This window comes from Ailuropoda melanoleuca, chromosome X (assembly GCF_002007445.2).
Source record: "Ailuropoda melanoleuca isolate Jingjing chromosome X, ASM200744v2, whole genome shotgun sequence".
Classification (NCBI taxonomy): domain Eukaryota; kingdom Metazoa; phylum Chordata; class Mammalia; order Carnivora; family Ursidae; genus Ailuropoda; species Ailuropoda melanoleuca.
In genome coordinates this window covers 42,221,032-42,244,152 of record NC_048238.1, presented here as the reverse complement: position 1 = coordinate 42,244,152, position 23,121 = coordinate 42,221,032, and the positions used below count along the sequence as shown (strand labels likewise).

At 40.6% G+C, this 23,121-nt stretch overlaps 2 protein-coding genes across 3 annotated transcripts in view; one reads left to right on the top strand and one right to left on the bottom strand.

The window, feature by feature from the left end:
• The window catches only part of CCNB3 (cyclin B3), a 56,875-nt gene extending 48,095 nt beyond the window's left edge, over window positions 1-8,780 (bottom strand). Inside the window, exon 1 of the mRNA XM_034649500.1 lies at window positions 8,737-8,780. The gene's annotated coding sequence lies outside the window, so the exon portion shown is untranslated. The remainder of the gene's footprint in view (window positions 1-8,736) is intronic.
• A 4,063-nt stretch (window positions 8,781-12,843) lies between these two features.
• On the top strand, window positions 12,844-22,744 carry AKAP4 (A-kinase anchoring protein 4). Of its 2 annotated transcripts, none has more exons than XM_002917741.4 (6): window positions 12,844-12,866; window positions 14,938-15,033; window positions 16,072-16,122; window positions 16,683-16,784; window positions 19,252-21,390; window positions 22,392-22,744. In XM_002917741.4, exons 2-6 carry the CDS (start codon window positions 14,938-14,940, stop codon window positions 22,545-22,547), a joined length of 2,544 nt encoding a protein of 847 aa, XP_002917787.1. In that variant the 5' UTR covers window positions 12,844-12,866; the 3' UTR covers window positions 22,548-22,744. The 2 variants fall into 2 exon arrangements, with proteins under 2 accessions (XP_002917787.1, XP_034505622.1); XM_034649731.1 differs by lacking the exon at window positions 12,844-12,866 and adding an exon at window positions 13,434-13,567.
• Window positions 22,745-23,121: the final 377 nt, after the last annotated feature.

The following is a 23,121-nucleotide window of genomic DNA, read 5'->3' as shown; positions in this document are numbered from 1 at the left end:
CAGTAGAGCTGATAGTAGCTAGCATTCATTTACCACTAGTTCTGTGCTAAATGCTATAAATTTTTATTATTTTAAATCCTGTCCAAAAAGATAGGTACTTTTATTAGTGCCATTTTACAGATAAGAAAATTGTAGCTTTCTAACAGCCCAATATCACAAACCTGCTTTGTGGCAAAGCAGGTATTACAATTCACATAGTCTCATTCATTTCACTCATTCACTCACTCGTTCATTCATCCAACAGTTATTGAGCACCTGCTTTGTTCCAGGAGCTAGAAAAACTATATATGAGTAACTGACAAAAGACTTGAAGAATTAATAGCCCTGCCCTGTCCTCTGAAGATGCAAAGAGTAAATGGAGATACCAAGGATAAAATCCAGGACTTGCCGCATATACAAGCAGCTAGCTACTACTAAACTACATCCCTGCCTTTACTATCAGCCCATTCTCCTTTTAGTATCTCACAGCTCCTACATTAAAGGTGGAATATTCACATGGTCCCAGGCCCTCCTCTCTTTTTAATCTCCCTGGGTTATCTCATCCAGATCCACGACTTTAAATATCATCTAAAAGCTGGCCCTGAACTCCAGATTCATGAATCCAACTGACTACGACACATCTCCACTTGGATGTCTGATAGACACCTCAAACTCAATATGTTCACAATGCTTACCAAACCTGATCCTTCTTCCAATATCTCCCATTTCAAAAATTGGTACCACATCAAACCTGTTAATCAAGCCAGAAACCTGGGTATCATCCTTGATTCAAACTCTCTTCCATCACCTTACCTTCCCATATCCAATCCTTCAGCAAGTCCTATTGATTCCACCTTAAAACTATATCTTACATCCATCCACTTCTCTCCACCTCCACTGCCACCACAGTCTCTCATCTGGACCACTGTCAAGAGCCTCCAAGCTGTTCTCCCCCTTTCCAATCTTGATCTTCTCTAACATAAATACAAGATCAATCTTTTTAAAAAAAGAAAAATTATATCTTTCTCTCATGCTTCGGTGGTTTCCCACAGAACTTCATATCCAAACTCCTCACTCTGATCTACAAGGTCTTACCTATATCATCAACCTCATCTCATACCACTCTTTCTCAATTATTACAATCCAGCCATAATGGTCTTCTTTCAAGGCTTTGAATATAATAAAATCCTTCTCCTCAGGATCTTTGAACATGATGTTCCCACTGCCTGGAACATTCTTCCCTCCATTCTTTAAATTACTTGCTTTTTTCCAATGCTTCAAGTCTCAGCTTAAATGCCCCCTCTTCAGAGAGGCCTTCCCTGACCATGTTATCTAAAGTAGGATTCTCTGGGGGCGCCTGGGTGGCTCAACCGTTGAGTATCTGCCTTTGGCTCAGTACATGATCCCAGGGTCCTGGGATCCAGCCCCACACTGGGCTCCCTGCTCAGCAGGAAGCCTGCTTCTCCCTTTCAAACTCCCCTTGCTTGTGATGTCTCTCTCTCTTAAATAAATAAAATCTTTAAAAAAATAAAGTAGGATTCTCCTCCCACTCCTTTATACTCTATCTCAGCACCTTACATTTATTTTAGAGTAATTATTGCTATTTGTAATTTTTTAATCTATCTACTCACTCAAAAATGCAAGGTCCTTACCTAGACAGTATTATGCTAAATGAAATAAGTCCTACAGAGAAGGACAAATACCTTAAGATTTCGCTTATATGTGGAATCTAAGAAACATAACAAATGAACAAAAAAAACCAGACTCATAAATAAAGAGAATGAACTAGTAGTTACGTGTGTGGGGGGGAGATAAAGGAGATTAAGAGGTTAAAACTTCTAGTTATAAGATAAATAAGTCACAAGGAAGAAAAGTAAACCTTAGGGAACATAGTCAATAATATTGGAAATAACTTTGTATGGTGACAGATGGTAACTACACTTAGTGTGGTGAGCGTTTTATGATGTATGTAATTGTTGAATCACTATGTCATATACCTAAAACTAATATATGTCACTATACTTTAATTACAATTTTTAAAATTCTAAAAATAAAAAAATTAAAATGTACAAAAAAAAACAAAAACAAAAAGAATACAAGGCCCAAAACTATATGGACCATATTCATTGTGCTCTATCTCCAGTCATTAGCATTAATTATAGTTCACATTTGTCAATTGCTTACTATGTTTGATGATGTTCTGAGATTCACAATAATACAAAGAGGAGTTAATATCCCCACTTTGCAAAAGAGAAACTTGGAGTACAGAGAAGTTTAGTAACTTGCCCAAGATCACACAGCTAGTAAGTTATTGGACTGGGATTTAAACCCAAGCAATCTGATTCCAGAGACAAACACATAATCATTACCTGCCGCTTTGATAAATGATTAAAAAATATTTGTTAACTAAGCAAATTAGTATCTTCTTTTAAGGGTAATCACTGTGGACAAGTGCCCCACTGGGATGCACTAAAGAAGAAATACACTATTATTTTTACTATTCAAATATAGTTGACATACGGTGTTATCTTGGTTTCAGGTGTACAAAGAGTGATTTGACAATTCTATACACTACACAATGATCACCATAACTGTAGTTACCATTTGTCAACACACAACATGGTTATACTATTATTGACTATATTCCCTGTGCTGTACTTTTAATTTCCCTGACTTTTTAATTTTAAAACTGGAAGTTTGTACCTTCACCTACTTTAGCCATCCTGTCCTTCCAACAACCACCAATTTTTTCTTTTTGAGTCTGTTTCTGTTTTTTTGTTTGTTCATTTGTTTTGTTTTTGAGATTCCACATATAAGTGAAATCATATGGTATCTGTCTTTCTTTGTCTGACTTGTTTCACTTAGCACAACACCCTCTACATTCATTCATGTTATCATAAATGGCAAGATCTCATTCTTTTTTTTACAGCTGAGTAATATTCTATTATACACACACACATACACTATCTTCTTTATTCATCTATCAGTAGACATTTAGGTTGCTTCCATTTCTTGTCTATTGTAAATAATGCTGCAGTAAACATAGGGGTGCATATATATCTCTTCAAATTAGTGTTTTAATTTACTTTAGGTAAATACTCAGTAATGGAATTACTGGATAATATGACATTTCTATTTTTAATTTTTTGAGGAACCTCTACACTATTTTCCACAGTGGTTGCACCAATTTACATTCCCACAAATGGCACATGAGGGTTCCCTTTTCTCCACGTTCTTGCCCATACTCGTTTTTTGTTTGTTTGTTTGTTTGTTTGTTTGATACTAGCCATTCTGACTGGTTGCAAAGTGAGATCTCATTGTGGTTTTAACTTTCTTTTCCCTGATGATGAGTGATGTTCAGCATCTTCTCATGTGTCTGTTGACCATCTGTATGTCTTCATTGGAAAAATGTCTACTCAGGTCCTCTGCCCATTTTGTCATTGGATTATTTGGTTTTTTGGTGTGGGGTTGCATAAGTTCTTTATATATTCTGGATATTAACTGTTTATCAAACATAGCACTTGCAAATACCTTCTCCCATTCAGTAGGTTGCCTTTTCAATTTGTTGATGGTTTCTTTCACTGTGTATAACCTTTTCTATTTTGGTTTAGTCCCAATAGTTCATTTTTGCTTTTGTTTCCCTTGCCTAAGAAACATAAATATTTCTAAGACTGATACCCAATATATTACTGCCTATGTTTTCTTTCAGGAATTCTATGGTTTCAGGTCTCACATTTTGGTCTTTAATCTACTTTGAATTTATTTTTGTATATGGTGTAAGAAAGGGGCCCCATTTCATTCTTTTGCATATAGCTGTCCCATTTTTCTGATACAATTTATTGAAAAGACTGTCTTTTCCCCATTGTATATTCTTCCCTCCTTTGTCATAGATTAATTGCCCAAATAAGCATGGGTTTATTTCTGGGCTCTCTATCCTATTCCATTGATCTATGTGTCTATTTTTGTGCCAGTACCATACTGTTCTGATTACTCTAGCTTTGTAGTATAGTTTGAAATCAGGGAGTATGATACCTCCAACTTTGTTTTTCTTCCTCAAGACTGCATTCTAGTTCTGTAAAAAATGCTGTTGGTGGGGTGCCTGGGTGGCTCAGTCAGTTGGGTATCTGCCGTCAGCTTAGGTCATGATCCTGGGACCCTGGGATAGAGCCCTGCATCGGGCTCCCTGCTCAGTGGGGAGCCTGCTTCTCCCTCCCCCTCTGTTGCTCCCTCTGCTTGTGCTCTCACTCTGTCAAATAAATAAAATCTTTTAAAAATGCTGTTGGTGATGGGTATTAAGGAGGGCACATATGGCATGGTGCACTGGGTGTTATACGCAAGTAATGAATCATGGAACTTTACATCAAAAACTAGGGATGTACTATATGGTGACTAACATAATAAAAAATATTATTTAAAAATAACAAAAAATATTATAAAAAATAAAAATTAATTAAAAAAATAAAAATGCTGTTGGTATTTTGATAGGGATTGCATTGAATCTGTAGATTGCTTGGGTGGGTATGGACATTTTAACAATATCTTTTTTTTGAGAGAGAGAGTGAGCATGAGCAGGGTTAAGGGCAGAGGGAGAGAGAGAATCTCAAGCCGGCTCCAAGCTCAGTGCAGAGCCCAACACAGGGCTCAATTTCACAACCCTGAGATCATGACCTGAGCCAAAATCAAGAGTCAGATACTTAACCAACTGAGCCACCCAGGCACCCCGGACATTTTAACAATATTAATTCTTCCAACCCATGATCATGATATATCTTTCCATTTGTTTGTGTCATCTTCAGTTTTTTTCATCAATGTTTTATAGTTTTTACAGTGTAGGTTTTCACCTCTTCGGTTCAATTTATTCCAGGTATTTTATTCTTTTTGGTGTAAATGGGATTGTTTTCCTTAATTTCTCTTTCTGCTACTCCATTATTAGTGTAGAGAAATGCCACAGATTTCTGTACATTAATTTTGTATCCTACAACCTTACTGAATTTATTAGTTCTAATAGTTTTCTGGTGGAGTCTTTAGAGTTTTCTACACACAGTATCATGCCATCTGCAAATAATTACAGTTTTACTTCTTTATCAATTTGGGTGACTTATATTTCTTTTCCTTGTCTGATTTCTATAAGTTAAGACTTCCAGTATTGTAGTAAATAAAAGACTGTAAGCCTCTCTTTAGTCAGGAGAGGAAAAGTTCTATCCACCAAGACAACAGCAATATAAAAATTACAAAAGAAGCCATTTCATTTTTCCTATTTCTTCCAAGCTTTTCAAAAAACAAAGTTATTGAGCAAAAGAACACTTCCAAAAATTTTTGAATTTGTTTTTTCTCTCAACCTTCACACCTCCAGTTGACTTAATCTCTCCTTTGTGTTGCACTGAGAGAACACTGAGAAAAGAGGAAATAGCCCTTTGAGTCTATCACTTTCCAATATTTCCCTCTTCCCAGGCACACAGCATTCTCATAAACTCTGCTTTCTCCTCCCCCCTACATCCCTGTATTAAAATCTGATAGAAAAGATCTGCTATCATCTACTTTACTTTTACATGAAAATATACTCCAGGTGGATCCAAGATTTAATTGTGAAAATGAAACCATGGAAATACTAGACAAAATATAAAAGAATAGTTTTACAACCTTCAGAAGGAAAAACTTTTCTAAACAGGACAAAAAATTAAAGATACCAAAAGCCTTGATAAATTTTAATAGCTAAAAATTGAAAATTTGTTTGGCAAAACAATTTTTTTAAAAAGAAAAAGCAAGTGTAGCTATATTAATATCAGATAAAGTAAACTTCAGAGCAAAGTAAATTACCAGAGACAGAGAGAATATTACATAATGATAAAAGGGTCAATCCACAAAGAAAACACAGCAACCCTACTGACATCCAAGGGATAATGAGGGAATACTATGAGCTCTATACACATAAATTTGACAACTTAATTGAAATGGACAAATTCCTTAGAAATCACAAACTACCATAATGCACCCCAGTATGAAATACATCATTTGAAAGCTCCATTGTTTTAAAGAAATTCAATTTGTAATTTTAAAGTTCTTAAAAAAAAGTTTTAGGGAAAGATTATTTCACTGGAGAATTAAACTAAATGTTTAAAGAATAATTAACACCAATTCTATGCCATCTCTTCCAGAAAATAGAAGAGGAGGGAACACTTCCGAACTCATATGACAACACTTCCGTGATACCAAAACCATACAAAGACTACAAAAAAAAGGAAAACCACATACCAATCTTCCCTCATGAAAAGAGGTGCGAAATCTTCAGCAAGATATTAGCAAAATATTATATACCATGACCAAATGGGGTTTATTACAGGGATGCAAGGCTGGTTCAAAAAGTCAATCCACATAATCTACCATATTAACAGGCTAAGGAATCCACAAAAATAAGAAAACTATTAGAGCTAATAAATGAGCTCAAGGTGTAGGATACAAAATCAACATACAAAACTCAATTGTATTTCTATAGACTTGCAAAGAACTATCTGAAAATAAAATTAAGAAAACAATTCCCATTATGGCATCAAAAGGAATAAAATACTTAGAAATAAATTTAACAAAAGAATTATTAGACTTGTACACTGAAAACCACAAATCATTAAGAAAAATTAAAGACCTAAATAAATGTAAAGACATCCCATGTTCATCAATTGAAATACTTAATATTGTTAAGATGGCATCCCCCTCAAATTGATCTACAGAATCAATGAAATCCCTATCACAATCTGTGTGAGAAGAGTTCACATGGCCGACCTGAAAAAGTTATCATCTAAAAATTCTGCAGGCAAGGTTGGCCCTTGGCTAGGATCTGGGAACTTGGATTTGGGGACGGTTCCCACCACCGTAACCCATAAAAGTAGCTCACTGCACCTTAACTGTGCAAACAATGTGGCTTACAGTGAACACGAGATTTCCTCCTGGGACTTTGGAGTTTGGGTATGTACTAGGCAGAGGGTGCCTACATGAACAGCCTCCAGTAAAAATCCTTGGCACCAAGTATCTAATGAGAGTCCCTCATAAACATCATTTCACACATGTCACAACTCTATACCGGAAAAGTTATGCTAAGTGAAAGAAGTCAGTCGCAAAAGACCACATACCAAATGATTACATTTTTATGAAATGTCCAAAATAAGCAGAGCTATAGAGACAGAAAAAAAATTAGTGATTGCCTAAAGCTGGGTAAGTATAGGGTTAGGGGAGTCAGATGTGATAGCTAAAGCGTATGAGGTTTCTTTTTTTGGTAATGAAAACTTTCGAAAATTGACTATAGTGAGAGTTTCACAACTCTGTAAACATACTAAGACGCATTGAGTTGTACACTTTAAATAGGTGATTTATGTATTTGAATATTTCAAAAAAGCTGTTTTAAAAATAACTAGCTAATAAAATATATTGGTTCTTTTAAAAAATGCTGTTTAAGAGTAGCAAGAAAAGACTCAGTGGAACCAGTTAGGAAGTTACTGCAATAAGCCAGGCAGTTTGGACCAAGGTGATTTAACATTCTTGGGTATGGCCAAGCACTTCTATATGGAAGTGGGCATATAGAAGAATCTGGGCATGGCAATTCTTGAACCTAGTGCTATCCCTTGCAGGATAAATGAAAATCAGTAAAACACAGTCTTTCTCCCCAAGCATTTGGAAAGATAAAGCTCACAATGAAATAGGACACTGCTTTCCTTGAACCTATAAACAACTTTTCTTAAGGAAATGTATCAATAAATATAACACACACACAAAAATGCGGTTTTTAGGGTGGGGAGTGATTCTATGGGGGAGGAATCACCAATTTCCCTTCTAATTTGAGGAATGCCTTGGCAAAACGGGCTTCGGTAAAAGGGTGATCTCCTACACCCTACCGTATGGGAAGCACGTTTTCCAAGCAGCTGCGACCTCCTAGTGGCCTCCATTTACCCTCTTGATTTGAGAGCAACAGGCACAGGTCTCAGCCTGACACCCCCACGGGGCAAGGACATGACCAGGCTGAAGACTACGCCAGCCAGTCTTCATCCCATTTTAAGTCCTTAAAACCTGGTGGATCCTTAACAGAGTCGCAGGGCTGGGGGGGGGGGGGATGCCTACCCATGCTATGAGGGAACTCGAAAGGCTTCCCGCTTCCAGATCCCCATCCTGTCCTCCAAGAGTCTTGGCTTAAAACGGTCATTCACTGACCAAGATACCAGCTGAGGAGAGGATTAAGAACTTTGTCGCCAGGCGCGCCTGGGTGGCTCAGTCCGTCAAGTGTCTAACTTGGGCTCAAATCATGATCCCAGGGTCCTGGGTTCAAGTCTCACATCAGGCTCCCTGTTCAGGAGGAGCCGGCTTCTCCCTCTCCCTCTGCCCTTCCCCCTCGCTCGTGCGCGCTCTCGCTCTCCCTGTCAAATAAATAAATTTAAAAAAAACACTTTGTCGCCAGTTAATTCTATACTTAAGTACTTCTCGTCAGACATTCGAGACACGTTTGTTGTTTTGACAGGGGGAAAAGCGCGATTCATAGCCTAGCGTCTGGGCTACATCGCCAGCTCGGACACAAAATACGTCTACGTACTTAAGACCTACAGCAAGAGGCTCTTTTAGCACCTGGAAAATGAAGTCGCACGTCGAACTAAACCATAGACGGACTGACACAAACTTGGCTTTGTAAAGGGACTCCCCCCGAGTAGTAGGAAGCACAAACAAAACAAAACCCAAAACCAGACAAAACCCGGACGAGGGCCCGAAGAAGTGACTAACCGCCTCAGAATAACGTCCTCAGAGCAACCGCCTCAGGCCAAGGATCTCCGGAAAAAGGGGCCTGAGCAAATGGGTCTCAGAGGCCGCCGTCGGACCCAACCACTCTCACCGGCAGAGGGGGCTAACGGATCAGCGCTTTGCTCGGTCAGACCAAAAACCACCAGATGGGGCCAAAAGATCAGAATAGGTACCCCTTAGCCATTTCTTTTTCTCAGGAAATTTCTCTTCAGAGCCTTGAAGAGAGAGAAGGGGTACCACTCTCTGCGCGCGCACACGTACACCCACCTGCAAAATGATGGAAGTGGGTAGTGACCCGTCAGGCCGGACCGCCCCCCCCCCCCGTGATCCAGCACCCATTGAGAAAGCCCGGATTAAAACAGCACCCATTTCCGAAGGTCCCGTGAGACTTAAATGAGATGATGCACGAAGAACACAGTAGCGGGCAAATGTTCAGGCCCCACTGCAGACCCACAGAATTCAAACCTCTGAGATGGAGCCCAACGATTTCCGCAAGTGTTCCAGGTGGTTCTGAGGCGCGCTTGAGTGTGGGAAGCAGTGCTCTCAGAAGTATTATACTGAATACTTCTGAAATATTATTCAGATGCCAGGACTGCGGGGCTGAAATATTATTACAGATGCCAGGACTGCGGGGTTTCTGAACTGTTTGCAGCCTGAAATTCCAAAAACCGTCATTTATTTGTTCCTTGAGCCCGTCTGTGCGCCCAGGATTGGCGGCAGATGCAATGAGAGACCGAGAAACCGCCCGCCAGGCTTGCGACGCAGGTGATCCCGGGATAGGAAAAGTTAATTAACTCTACAAGGCCAAATCTACTAAATGTCAGATGAATTAGACAAGAAGCAAATGTTCTAGGAAATCAGGGGAGGGAAATTTCCTAATTATAAGAGGGAGGAGCCTGACCAGAAATGGCCACTGCCAAGCCAGGCCCACCTTTCACAAATAGCTATTAAGTCAGTTTCTACAACAAGGCAATAGAACAGACCTTAGCCGCCTAATTAAGCCTCTACCCAAAAGGAAAGCCCAACATTATCTAAGAGCCCTCTTTTCTTTAACAGCTTCTCTCTGGAATTAAAAAATGAGCATATATATAGCATTTTTAAAGTCCTTTATTTTCGCCCGCCATTTCTTCAATCACTCATAGAAAAGGCCAGACAGATATACACAATACAGACATAACATAAGTGCTTGACAGAAGTAATTATGCAGCACCAATGCCGAGATATTCAAAATAGCTATTTAATTTTTCACTTTAGCATGGTTGCATGAAGCTGCTCTAAATGACATTGTGTATTTTCATGTCTGGAAAATAATTCAGGGAAAAAAAGAAGGGGCACTCCCATTTGTTTAGTCCACAATAAATAATGCCTGTTAATCACTGGTATCACTGTGCATTTTCCAAATGGACATGGTGTCATCCCATAAACTAAATTAGGCAGCCTAATCTGAGACTGGAAGATATTTAGTGAGACTAACAGGCAGACAGTGATTTCATGAAGGCTGATAGTTCAGTCCATTTAAATTTCATTTTGCCATTATTCATAACAATTACAAACACAGGTCCCATTTTTATTATCTTAATAGCTCTTTCAAACCAAATGTAAACTGAAAGCATATTTAAAGTGTTGATTTGTACAATTATTCACAAGTTCGTGTGGAAGAGATGTTTGGGTAGAATAAACAAAGTTAGGAAATGGATGATAATGGTTCCAAAAAAAGACAAAGCTTCTATGTTAAACATCTCCATGTTTGGCTCTTAAAGGCTAATCTAAGTGCATAATACTTCATACATATGCACACACTAACATGGCATATTCCTTCTTCTGACTCTGTGAACATCCTTCTCCCCCACCCATCTGTTCCAACCTCTAGTCAGTACAGGCTGGTCTGAGACTCTCTGCAGCTTAAGAGAAAGAAAAGGCAGAGGATATACTATAAGTTATGACTGAGCCTCCTCACGTTTTGATTGTTGGTTTCCCATCCAAATGCTGCTCTTGTTTGCTCCTGGTTAGCTTCCAGGATGACAGGATTGCTGCGACATGGGACAGGGCTCTAATCATCCATAATAGTCCTCTTTTTGTCATTCAGGGGATTTGGTAAGACATTTTCCAGGCCCAGATCATAGTCGTTCCCTTCTGGGCTGAGAAACATAGAGGCTTTTTGTTTTTTAATCTTAGGGATATATGTTCTCATGCTTGGAGAATAAATACACGTTTTCTTTCTTTTTTTTTTTTTTTTTTTTTTTTTTTTTTTTTTGCTTCTTATTCTACAGACATGAGCCAGATCCAGGAGCTCCAGCTTTTTCTTTAATCATCAAAAGTTCTTGACAAAAAGGTGATACAGGTAAAACAAGTCTTGTACTATAGATTTTAGCTCATCACCACAGACAAAGACTCCCTCCTTGACCAAAAGTCATCTTTTAATAAAACTCGTATGTATTTAAGGTATACAACATGATGATTTGATATAGTCAGGCTCCTCTGAGACTTCTTCTCAACTAGGCCTCAACCTTGGCCTATAGAACTGCAACTTTGGGCACAAACAATATCATCTTTTCCTTACATTAAGAGACTTGAGCAAACACCCAGTTTCTATCAGCTCAAGGCCATGTCCCTAGGATGGTGACCCCAGCCTCCTTAAGAGGCCTGCCTAAGAAAGTTCAACACTGTCAGAAGAATTTACTGTTTGTTTCAGCCAAAACCTGATTACAGGCCCCTGACCTCCCTTTTCTTAGAACATTTACTTTAGAAAACCTATCATTGTAAATCCTTTCTCCGTTCCTTTGAGATGTATCTTCTACAACCCAGAAATGTTTTTCTCAAGGACCTGGGAGCCATCCCTTTGAAATGTAATTATCAAGAAGGAAGAACCCCTGTCTCCTAATCTCTAGGAAAGGGTAGGAGCCTAACTTTGATAAGTACCAATTAGCCCACACAGTTGCCCTAATCACACTGATCACCCCCAACCACACACACACACACACACACACACACACACACACGTACACATTTCCCTCAGCACTTTTCCCTTTAGCATACCCCAGCATTTAAAAAGCCTTCTGCTTCTCATTTCAGTGAAGTTGAGCTCTGTTCATTGAAAGACTCTCTTCCTGGGTGGCTCACTCAGTTAAGTGTCTGCCTTTGGCTAATGTCATGATCCCAGGGTCCTGGGATTGAGTCCCACATCAGGCTCCCTGCTCCGCAGGGAGTCTGCTTCTCCCTCTACCCCTCTCCCCACTTGTTCTCTCAATCTCTCTGTCTCGCTCTATCTCTCAAATAAATAAATAAATAAAATCCTTTTTAAAAAGGAAGACTCTCTTCCTTGCTGCAATTGAATACAATCTGTCTTGCCACTTTTAACAAATGTCTAGCTCTGTTTCTTTTTGATGCCATGAACTAACAAGATCAAAATTGTACAGCAGGGTTAAGACATTCAGTCTCAGGGGTAACAAGGAAAAGAAGGAATTGAAGTAGACCAGGAATACAAAACTCTATTATTTGGGGGATCATTCCAACTTATTTTTAATTCAGATGCATTTATTCACATGCATGAGGTTAAAGTGGAAATATGTGGAGAAAGGACAGGGGGAAGACAAGATGAGTCTTGGGCACAGTGTAAGCTATTTGGTGAGGGGCTAATGTTTCCAAACTGGGGCAAAACTGAAGGCATCTCAAAGTCTAATGGATGATCCTCTAAAGAATACAGTCACAGCAATCCAGCACTGGCCATAAAATGAAAAAGAATAAGTGGGGCTCAGGTTCCTTCAAAGCTTAAAAAAGTCTATGAAAGGCTGACCCTGTCCCAAGTAGACTGGCCTTTTTTCTGGGATAATTATGTCTCATGATGAAGGTTAGAGCTTGCTAGACCACTTACACATCCAGAATCCTAAGAATGGAGCCCCCAACTTTGTGTTGTCACTGTTCTCTATAGAAACAGTGATGTCATAAAGTAGAAATTCTGGTACCAGCTGGCAGTGAAGGCTTTAGGAGAGTATGGAGGGTTGAGAAAGAAGCAACATCTTGGGTCAGACTGGAAGAGTCATCACAGCATCCCAATTAACAAGAAAACAATCATTCCAAGGTCCTACAAAACAGCCTACTCTGATTCTACAAAGGTAGGGGCATCTTCTGACTTCTTTTTGAGTAGCTAAGGGGGTGTCTTGACAGTGAAGTGAAACTTTCTATTTTTGCTTTTATTCAGGATAACCAGAAAGGACTTTACCATTTTTTCTGTCTCTACATAAATTCAAATATCTCTTGCCACATAACTCCGAATCTCTAGTGGGAAACCCAAAGAGAAATAAGCTAAGATGGGAAAATTAATAATGTCTTATTCATAAACGCTGGTGGTAATTCTGTATGTGAAAAATACAGACCCCCACCAAACTGGTAATATGATTAGATTGTTCTGGAAACAAGAAGAGGAAAGAGAAAGGAGGTCTCAAGGGATTGTAATCTGGACAAAATGTGAAATAAATATGCGTATCCTCCTAGAGAGAACAGAAAAAGGTGGTTATACAGCCTACAGCCTGATGTGCTTCTGATGTGAAGGGCTACTGAGTTTGCCAGACTGCCACGCCTTTGCTGAGGTTGCTAGTTTCAGGCATTGTGACTCAACAAACTCCCTTGTCATACACCAGGGTCAAAGGCAGCAGGGAAAAGCCTGGCCCATCAGTCTCGTCCAACAGCTGAAGGGGGTGGCAGCCAGCTGCAGGTGCCCGAGAACTTGGCACTCCCCAGTTCCATCTAAAGGGGCACATCTCCCTTCTGGGTGGAACAATTTCAACCAAAAGTCTAAAATATCTTCATTATCAAGGTAATGAGTTCACAAATTTTAATTTTTTTTAATTCTTTAGGATTTGGACTGAGGCTGTGTCCAAATCATCTGAGGGACCTCTATGACTCCCCTTCTTTTTTTCGAGGCTAGTCATCTCAAGCTTTTTTTTTTTTTTTTTTAAAAAGAAACTCTCTCTTCTGAGCGGGTATGGGAACCCCTTTCCTAAAACTTTTTCAGGAAAATGTAGACATTATTGAAGTGAGAACCCAAAAAGATTGGGGGGGGGGAAAGGGTAGAAATGTAGTATTATCATGTGAAAAGATAACCACCAGAGAATAGCTGTTATCAAAAAGTTGAGAGGGAGAGGGAGGGAAGGAGGAGAGAGGAGGTCAAGGGAGAGGAAGGGAGGAGAGAGGGGAAAAAGGAGGGAAGGAGGGGGGAGAGAGAGGGAGGAGGAGGAAAGAAGAGAGGGAGGGAGGGGGAATAGAAGAAGGGACAGAGGGACAGAGGGAGCTAGAGGTCAAAAGGGGTGTCAATTTTGAAGGAAGTTGGGGGAAGGAATTCAACAGCCCTCTAATAACTTAACAAAAAGGCTTCTCTTGTTAAAGTTTAAAACAAAATCAAATTCAAGCCCCAGAAACCGAAACGATTCTACTGAGCTCTTAACTGTATCTTCCTGAACATAGATCTGAGGTCTTACATAGCAAAAATCAGTCAGTGGCTCTGCCATTTCTTTTTTACTTTTAGTTCCAGGCCAGGGTGTGAGGTGGCCAGGGCGGGAGGGGGCGGGGGCGGTGGCCGAGGCTGAAGGAAGTCGGCATGTTGGAATCTTGTATGTTGTTTTGATAAAAATGGCTATTTATTCACTGTACTGGTATTGACCCTAGTCTTTTCCAATGGCCCTAGGTAATAAGTATTAGAGCTATTTACCTAATTTCTCTTTCTTTAATGTAATGAGAAAGACACTGGTTGAACTGGAGTTAACTAAAATTCAGTTAAAGAGGATGAGGTGAGCTCTATTCTTTGAGGTACCCGAGTAGGCAAACAAAAGTGGAGACAAATGAGATTTAGTGGAGTTTGGGTAGAAGTAAATCATTAAATTTAATCCCTACAGTCTCTAGACTTTAAAGTTTGCTTCCCAGCCTGCCATTTTTCCTGACTGGTTTTCTTACAAGTTAATATGATATTTCCATGATTCCAAATACTTAGTGTGAGGACTTTAATTTAAGGAGACTATGGATTGTGATAAAAGATAATAATTTTGATTATCAAGTTCAAACATTTCATAGTGTCCTTCCCCTTTGCTCACCCCATCAGTCCCTAGTCTAAACCTGATTGAAACACAGAGATGGGTTTCAGGNTATATATATATATATTTATATTCAGATTTCTTTCCTTTGTCTTTACAGATGTCTGATGATATTGACTGGTTACACAGCTGCAGGGGCGTGTGCAAAGTAGATCTCTACAGCCCAAAAGAACAGCAAGATCAGGACCGGAAAGTGGTAAGATACAAAATTACCCCTACCAAGGAGTGGAAACGATTGGTGTATGAGTATAGATATCATGGAGCCCAGGATAGACTGGTGGAGAGCAATACTGTGATATCTCCAAGCAACCAAGCTCAAGGAGGTCTGTGAGGGACCAGTGTGCTTTATACATCACACAAGGACAAATTAAGGGAGAGGCAGGACTAAATGTGATGTAAAGGACCTGGGCGGGGGGGCCTATGGGGGAGCTTGCAGGGAGGGAGGAGTGGTGGTTACCTAGTTACCAGCCCCTATTACCTAACACTTCTGAGGTCACAATGTCACCTAGCTACCAGTAAGTTACACTAAAGTGGGACTCCCTCAGGAGGGCAAAATACTTCATGCTGTTTCCTGAACTTTGAGTGATTTGCATAGTACTTCACATTTTTCATCATGTTCAAGTGCCACTCATACTATGATTTACTTAATATGTATTTTTGCAGTGTTTTAACAAATATATTTAAAATTCAAATACATTCAAAAATTACCATCACCCTAAGCATTATTGTCTGCAAAACCACAGGTTTGACGTTTTAGGATGTATTTTCCAAATAAACAACAACAAATTCACCTATTAAATACAAACATCTATTTACCACCGAAAATATTCTACATGATCAATAGTAAAAATACCACACGTTGGGAACACTATAGCAGAAAGGGCTCTACACTGAGAGCATCAACTTCTTATGAAAGTTCCACCTTTGAGTTTCTGTCAGTCAGGCAAGCCACCTCTCTTCTCGGTTTTCTCAATAAATGTGGATATTATATTTTGGGCCTCTCTCTGGTATTCTCACTTAGGAAATATAGTAACGCTAAGATTCTGCCTGCCTCATAATAATCATATTAATGTTTGTTGAGTACTTACTATGTACAGGCACTCTGCTAAAAGCTTTACATGCAGTATCTCAATCAGTCCTCTCAAGAACCCTACAAGGTAGGTATTGTCATCTCCCAGAAAGAAATTACGGTCTTTAGAGTTTTTCTAAATTCACTCTCCTTAATTTGATGCAGATATGCTTTGTTGACGTGTCCACCCTGAATGTGGAAGATAAAGATTGCAAGGTGGGTGTTCTCTGCTCCTCTCACTCGGAATGGGTGGGAAACTGCCGAGAGGGTTATCAGGGACAGCATGAGGAAAGGGAAAGGTTGTGGCAGTGAGCGGAAAGGTGGAGGAGCCTCAAGTGGAAAGCCATTGTTCTTGGAAGCCCAGGATCCCTGGTTCAGAATTTACTGTCACTCTTGACACCAAATCTCATTTTAGAAGCCACTTAAGTTGTTGGTAGGGCTGAAAGAATTAAAGCATGGAAAATAGCATGTTAGAAAAGTGAAATTAAAAAAAAAAACCCTGTCCAAAAGTTTGATGACTAATGGGATATGATTCCTGAGACTGACAGCTTTGTGAATACCTTCAGTGGGGCTGGGGCGAGGGGAGTAGTAATTTGTGGTGGGAACTCTATCATTCTTCAAAGACTAGCTAGCAGCACAGTGCTACCTCTCCTTCAGAAAGAAGAGGGATAATAGGGGGCATAACATTCATACTTTGAAGTGGTATCCTAAGAGGGCGGCCTAAAGAAGTCTCAAAAATTAACTGTTCATAAAAATCTTATCCCTTAATTCCATAGGATGCTGCTGGTTCCAGTTCGGAAGGTGACTTAAACTTGGGAAATCTAGAAGAAAAAGAGATTATTGTGATCAAGGATACCGAGAAGCAAGACCAGTCTAAGGTATACTTAGCCTCTGAGCTCACCCTTTCTAATTCTCAGAGGCCAAAGCTGAGTCTGAGGACTCTGGTTCAGAGATAGTAAGACAACTATTGTCAAATAAGCCCATACATTTGAACACTATGACATTCTAGAGAACACAGTCCTAAGTTGAGAGTCACGGTAAGTTCAATGCCCGGGTATCTAACAATGGCACTAATCACAGAGGCTCAGAATGCCCTTTCCTGATTTCAGGGGCCTACTCCAAAGATAACCTTGCTATTCTTATCCTAATCAAGATATGGGCTTATAAGCAAGATTCTTTATAATGTTCTTTGCTGGCTTGTAATAGACCTGTTGCCCGGAGACCAAGAGGGAAGAATGAGGATATGGAGCAGAGAGAATCCACAGTGACGGAGAACTATTGTTGCCTTGTTCCTACCCTGTTGTCTAAGAGATTACCTAGGCTGTTGGGTAGCATAAAATTAGAACCAATTAGACTTGCATGCCACTGTCACATACAGAATCTTTTGTCTTTGTGTAAGTATTCTAAATTATATCTGTTAGGCTCCTGATTTGGGGTAGGCATTAGAGCACAAGAGAAGTCACCCCCACAGTCCTACAAGCCTGGAGTGGCTGGTATTGGAACAGGATATTTTGCTTTAGTGCAAAAGAGTCAAATATTTCTTGTTCTATCTTCCTAGGCTCATGTTATAATGAGAAACATCATTTCTGGCCCCAGACACATTTGGAATAATGAGAGTGGGCTCTAAGGAAGGAAAAGCCAGTTACAAAATATTCTCTAAATAGTTTTGGGTTCAGTTAGGGGTGGCCAACTCCATTTTGGAGTCTCAAGAAAGGGATAAATTATACCTGGTGTTTATTTTTGAAAGAGCAGTCCATATTTCCTGCACACTAGGCAGATCTCCTTGATTGTATCAAGCCCATTCACAAAAAGTTGACCTTCTCATGACCTCACATTTCCAGGAATTCTGTGAAAAGACAGGAGATGAAGCAGTGGAAGGGGCAAAGAATGCAATGGCACTTACCGCTGAGTAGAAGATGTGCACAATGCATATACACATATCCAGACATGGGCACACACGGTCACAAGCATACAGATCTATACAAAGTGACACACACAGCGATACATACATTTATATACATTAACAAAAGTAATTTATACAAGCAAAGACATACTCATGTCTGGCTACACGTGACATTGACAAACACACAAGCACTAATATAACAAACTTAGGTATATTGGCCTATTCATAAACAATGACTTACGCACATACACGAAGATATACAGTTATACAGCCAGATACTTTGACATGCGCACAGATGACACACATAAACAACCATAAATATATCCATGCACACCATGCATAAACACTCACACACCCACAACCTTTGATCAAAACACAGTAACATAGAGACTCAGGTATAGGCATACACACTTACAAATATACTCCATGTTGATACACACACATAGAAACTTAAAATAACACAAAGTCACTAACTCTTGTTTGTATGCACTGATACACACATCAACACAAATGCAGTAACATCCCCACTCGCGTACTCACACACAAACTCAAATGCTGGGGTGGGTGCAATACTGACATACATTCTCAAGCATGGACACAGCATATAAATATAACACAGATGATACCCAATGTTTTGACAGACTACACAGTCATTATATGATCACCTATTTACACATACAATTCATATTTTAACCTACACATTTATTAATATATCATACATTAATTATTATTAATGAGTATGTATGTTAACATGTGAATGTATGCTCTAATATACATAAATGCATTTATAGCTTGTGATACATGCTACTGGATTTAAATACATGCGCATCATTTCCAATTGACTCTTGCTTATTTGCATATTCTTAGACACACTGACATACACACACTTATGGTTACAATCTCACACATGTACAAAATGCACACACTAACATGTACATGTTGGCCTATACAGTAGGCAATGAGTATTGATGTCAACATATTATTACACATGCTTACACATACTCACACACGGACACTGACATACATGTATACACACACATACACGCAGGCACATTTTCGCATTTCACAAGACAAACTGACAAATTCTCACGTCTATTGAGATGTTCACACTTACAAATTGCTGTATTGATGGGCATATGCACACAATGGATACAAGGATACATTTTTGACACATATTGAGATAAGAACACTTATGCAGATGAAATTGACAAATAAATTGATAATATATACAGTTAAGTGCACAAATGCCTATACTCTGAGGTTTTGCTGCTGCCACTTGTGTTTGACTGTGTATTAATGGTGATAATTGTATGTTATGTTCCTATGCAAATTCTAAAGACCAAATCCCTAATCTGTGCAGTTTAGAAGATATATCTTCTAAATAAAATAAGGGAAAGAAGTACCCTACCCAAACTCATGGATAGGTGTTCTTCTTTTTTTAGACTGAGGGATCTGTGTGCCTTTTCAAACAAGCTCCCTCTGATCCCATAAGTGTCCTCAATTGGCTTCTTAATGACCTCCAGAAGTATGCCTTGGGTTTCCAACATGCACTGAGCCCCTCAGCCTTTAGCTGTAAACATAAAGTAGGAGACGCAGAAGGCGAATATCACGAATTACCCTCCGGGAGCTGTTTCAGCGTCTACGCTGATCAACTGAACATGGATTATATGGCCAATGGACCTCAAAGTCTGCGTCTAGAAATGACAGCAGCCAAAAACACCAACAATAATCAGAGTCCTTCCACTCCTCCAGCCAAATCTCCTAGCACTCAGAGGGCAGTGATTTCCCCTGATGGTGAATGTTCTATGGATGACCTTTCCTTCTATGTCAACCGACTATCTTCCCTGGTAATCCAGATGGCCCGTAAGGAAATCAAGGAGAAGTTGGAAGGTGGAAGCAAATGCCTCCATCATTCTCTCTACCCATCCCCTGGGAACAAAGGGAAAAACAGCCCCCGCAGTGCTGTGAGCAAGATTGCTTCTGAAATGGCCCATGATGCTGTGGAATTGACCTCGGCCGAAATGCAGGGCACTGGGGAGGAGTGCAGGGAAGGTGGCCGGAAAACCTTTCCGTATAGTGAATTATCCAACAAGAACAAGGGGGGGGACAAACAGATGTGCCAAAGGGATAGTAAAGAATTTGCAGATTCTATCAGCAAAGGGCTCATGGTTTATGCCAATCAGGTGGCTTCTGACATGATGGTCTCTGTCATGAAGACCCTGAAAGTACATAGCTCAAGGAAGCCGATTCCGGCCTGTGTGGTCCTGAAGAGGGTGTTGTTAAATCACACCAAAGAAATTGTGTCTGATCTGATTGATTCCTGCATGAAGAACCTGCATAACATCACTGGGGTCCTGATGACCGACTCCGACTTCGTCTCAGCTGTCAAGAGGAATCTGTTCAACCATGGAAAACAAAACGCTGCAGATATCATGGAGGCCATGCTGAAGCGTCTGGTCAGTGCTCTTCTTGGCGAGAAGAAGGAGACTAAATCGCAGAGTCTGTCCTATGCATCCTTGAAAGCTGGGTCCCACGATCCCAAATGCAAGAATCACAGTCTTGAATTTTCAGCCATGAAAGCTGAGATGAAGGGGAAGGACAAAGGTAAAATGAAACCAGAGCAGTACAAGTCATTGACCAGCGCTGAGAAAGTCAGTGAACACATCCTCAAGGAAAGCCTGACCATATGGAACCAAAAGCAAGGAAACCAAGGCAAGATGGCTGACAAAGCATGCACCAGTAAAGACGAAAAAAGAGAAAAGATCAGCCCTTCCACGGATTCCCTGGCAAAGGACTTGATTGTGTCTGCCCTTATGCTGATCCAGTACCATCTGACCCAGCAGGCCAAAGGCAAAGATGCATTCGAAGAAGAGCGTCCTGGTTCTACCATGGGCTATATGACTCAGAGCGGCCAATACGAAAAGTGTGCAAGTGGCCAAAGTGCCAAGGCACTTTCAATGAAACATCTAGAGTCTCGTGGAGCTCCTGGACCGTCCACCTCCCTAAAGGAGAATCAACAGCTGGACTCTCAGAACCTGGATATGTCAAACATCGTTCTAATGCTGATTCAGAAGCTGCTTAGTGAGAGCCCCTTCAACTGTGAGGATCTATGTGAAGGCGAGAACAAGCGTTCTGAGCCCAGGACGAGCAGAGTCACTTCCGTGTCCAAGAAACCTGACAAAGGGGAAGAACAGTGCCAGGACAATCAAGAACTTGACTTTATCAGTGGGATGAAGCAAGTGAACTGCCAATTTATAGATCAACTGGTAGAATCTGTGATGAAGTTGTGCCTTATCATGGCGAAGTATAGTAATGATGGGGCAGCCCTTGCTGAGTTGGAAGAACAAGCAGCCTTGGCAAACAACCCCAATTACCAGGTTGGTAGCTCCGGATGTAGTCATGATGGTGCCGTGTCCCATAACTATCAAGACACTCCCGGGCCTGAAGTCATAGTTAATAATCAATGCTCGACAAGCAGCTTGCAGAAGCAGCTCCAGGCTGTTCTCCAGTGGATTGCAGCCTCCGAATTTAACGTACCCATGCTCTACTTCATGGGAGATGATGATGGACAACTGGAGAAGGTAAGCAACACAAAAGGCACGAGAAGAAAGGAGGGTTGGAATGGGCAGGAGGAGGGAGGCAGCATTGTACTCGGAGGCCAAGAGCAGTCCAATTTTTTCCCCAAGCCTCTTCACTGTGCACTTCACAAATTACTTACACTTTAGAAAAAGACAAAAGTGGTGAACCATTAACCGAGTGGGGCTCTGGATACCTCAAGGCCTGTGCATTTCCACAAAGAGGAGAAGTGAGGGTAGCTCATTGTATCAGTGATCATGTCAACAAACTATTTGGTAACACATCAGGGAGCAATTTTTAAGTCTTCTGTTTTGAGTTTGAAGGCCCTCAAATGGTTGGAGAGAGAATAAAAGAAAAAGAGAGCACCTCCCCAACTCATGGATCCTGCAAGTGCCCCAAGAGTACTTGGCTCCTTAAATTTTTTGCCCTAGGCACCTCACTTGCTTCGCCCCAGTCCTGGCCTCACCCTCCAGTTTCATAGAGGCCAGCATTCATGCACATACAAGTTCTTTCTTCTCTCTCTCCTCTCTCTCTGTCACACACACACACACCCTCCACAGCTGTGTTTTCTACATCAGATGGAGTTTAAGAGAAATAAAATACTGAACCAAATTATTTTCAGTCCAGGACCAGGAGATTGTCCCTACTTCCCATCTCATCCTTTTTTAGGGAAGCTGGGGAATGGCAACCCCTAACCTTGACCTAGCAATCATCAACAGACTAACTGAAGAATCTAACACCTATGAGAAGTGTTTGGTGAACGCATTTGATCCCAGAATTTTTCTAAAGCTCAAAGTCGTGCAGCATTTGGAGCTATGTCATTAGAGGAGAGACGAGGGGAAAGGAAAGCTAGGTCAGGAGCCTCCAGTCATGGATCTGTGTCAGGCTTTACTCTAATCCCAGAGGCACGGGTGGGAAGGTGGGTGGGGGAGGGTCCACTGGATCCATCTGGGTCCCTTCTCCAAAAGCATCACATGACTCAAAGCTACCTCTGCTCTCTCCACAGCTTCCTGAAGTTTCAGCAAAGGCAGCAGAGAAAGGGTACAGCGTAGGGGATCTTCTTCAAGAGGTCATGAAGTTTGCCAAGGAACGACAACTGGATGAAGCCGTGGGAAACATGGCTAGGAAACAACTGCTAGACTGGTTGCTCACTAACCTGTGAGCTGACAACTCCTTTGACTCCTCGCCATTTACTCCCCCTAGTAGCATTCCATCCCAGCCTGACACTCCCACCCATCATGCCAGTGAACTGCATACCACGTGATTGTATTTCCTAATACATCTGAGCAGTTGGACTGTGCAAATACAGGGTGTCCAAAAGCTGGGCAAGAGCATGAATTAAAAAAATTTAAAAAAAAAAGTGTTTTTGTTTTCTTGATCAGATAGGTCTGAGGCAAGGGAGGAGAATGGGTTGAATTCCAAGGACTGGTGATACAGGGTTGGACCTGTGTCCAGATCTTACCCTGGTTTCTTTGCTGAGCACCCAAGACACAGGGATACAACATATGTCCCAAGTCCCTAAGGAATCTGGTTTGTCCAAATGATCTCAGCTTTACAATCTCTTCAGAGTTTTGCCACCTGCAGCTTCCCTGTTTCTTTCAGAATTGTATACCTAACTTGAAACTTCCCCTTCTGATCCCAAGGTTGCATCCTTCTCGGTTTTTATTGACAGCCTGCAGATACGCTGTCTTACATGAAATCTAACTGAAGAAAGTAAGTATATCACCCATTACCCA

Excerpts from the sequence above, each read along its gene's own strand:
- AKAP4 (XM_002917741.4), top strand. The coding sequence starts at position 14,938 with ATGTCTGATGATATTGACTGGTTACACAGCTGCAGGGGCGTGTGCAAA. Across the intron at positions 15,034-16,071 it reads AAGATCAGGACCGGAAAGTG|ATATGCTTTGTTGACGTGTC; the intron begins GTAAGATACAAA and ends AATTTGATGCAG. Across the intron at positions 16,123-16,682 it reads TGGAAGATAAAGATTGCAAG|GATGCTGCTGGTTCCAGTTC; the intron begins GTGGGTGTTCTC and ends TTAATTCCATAG.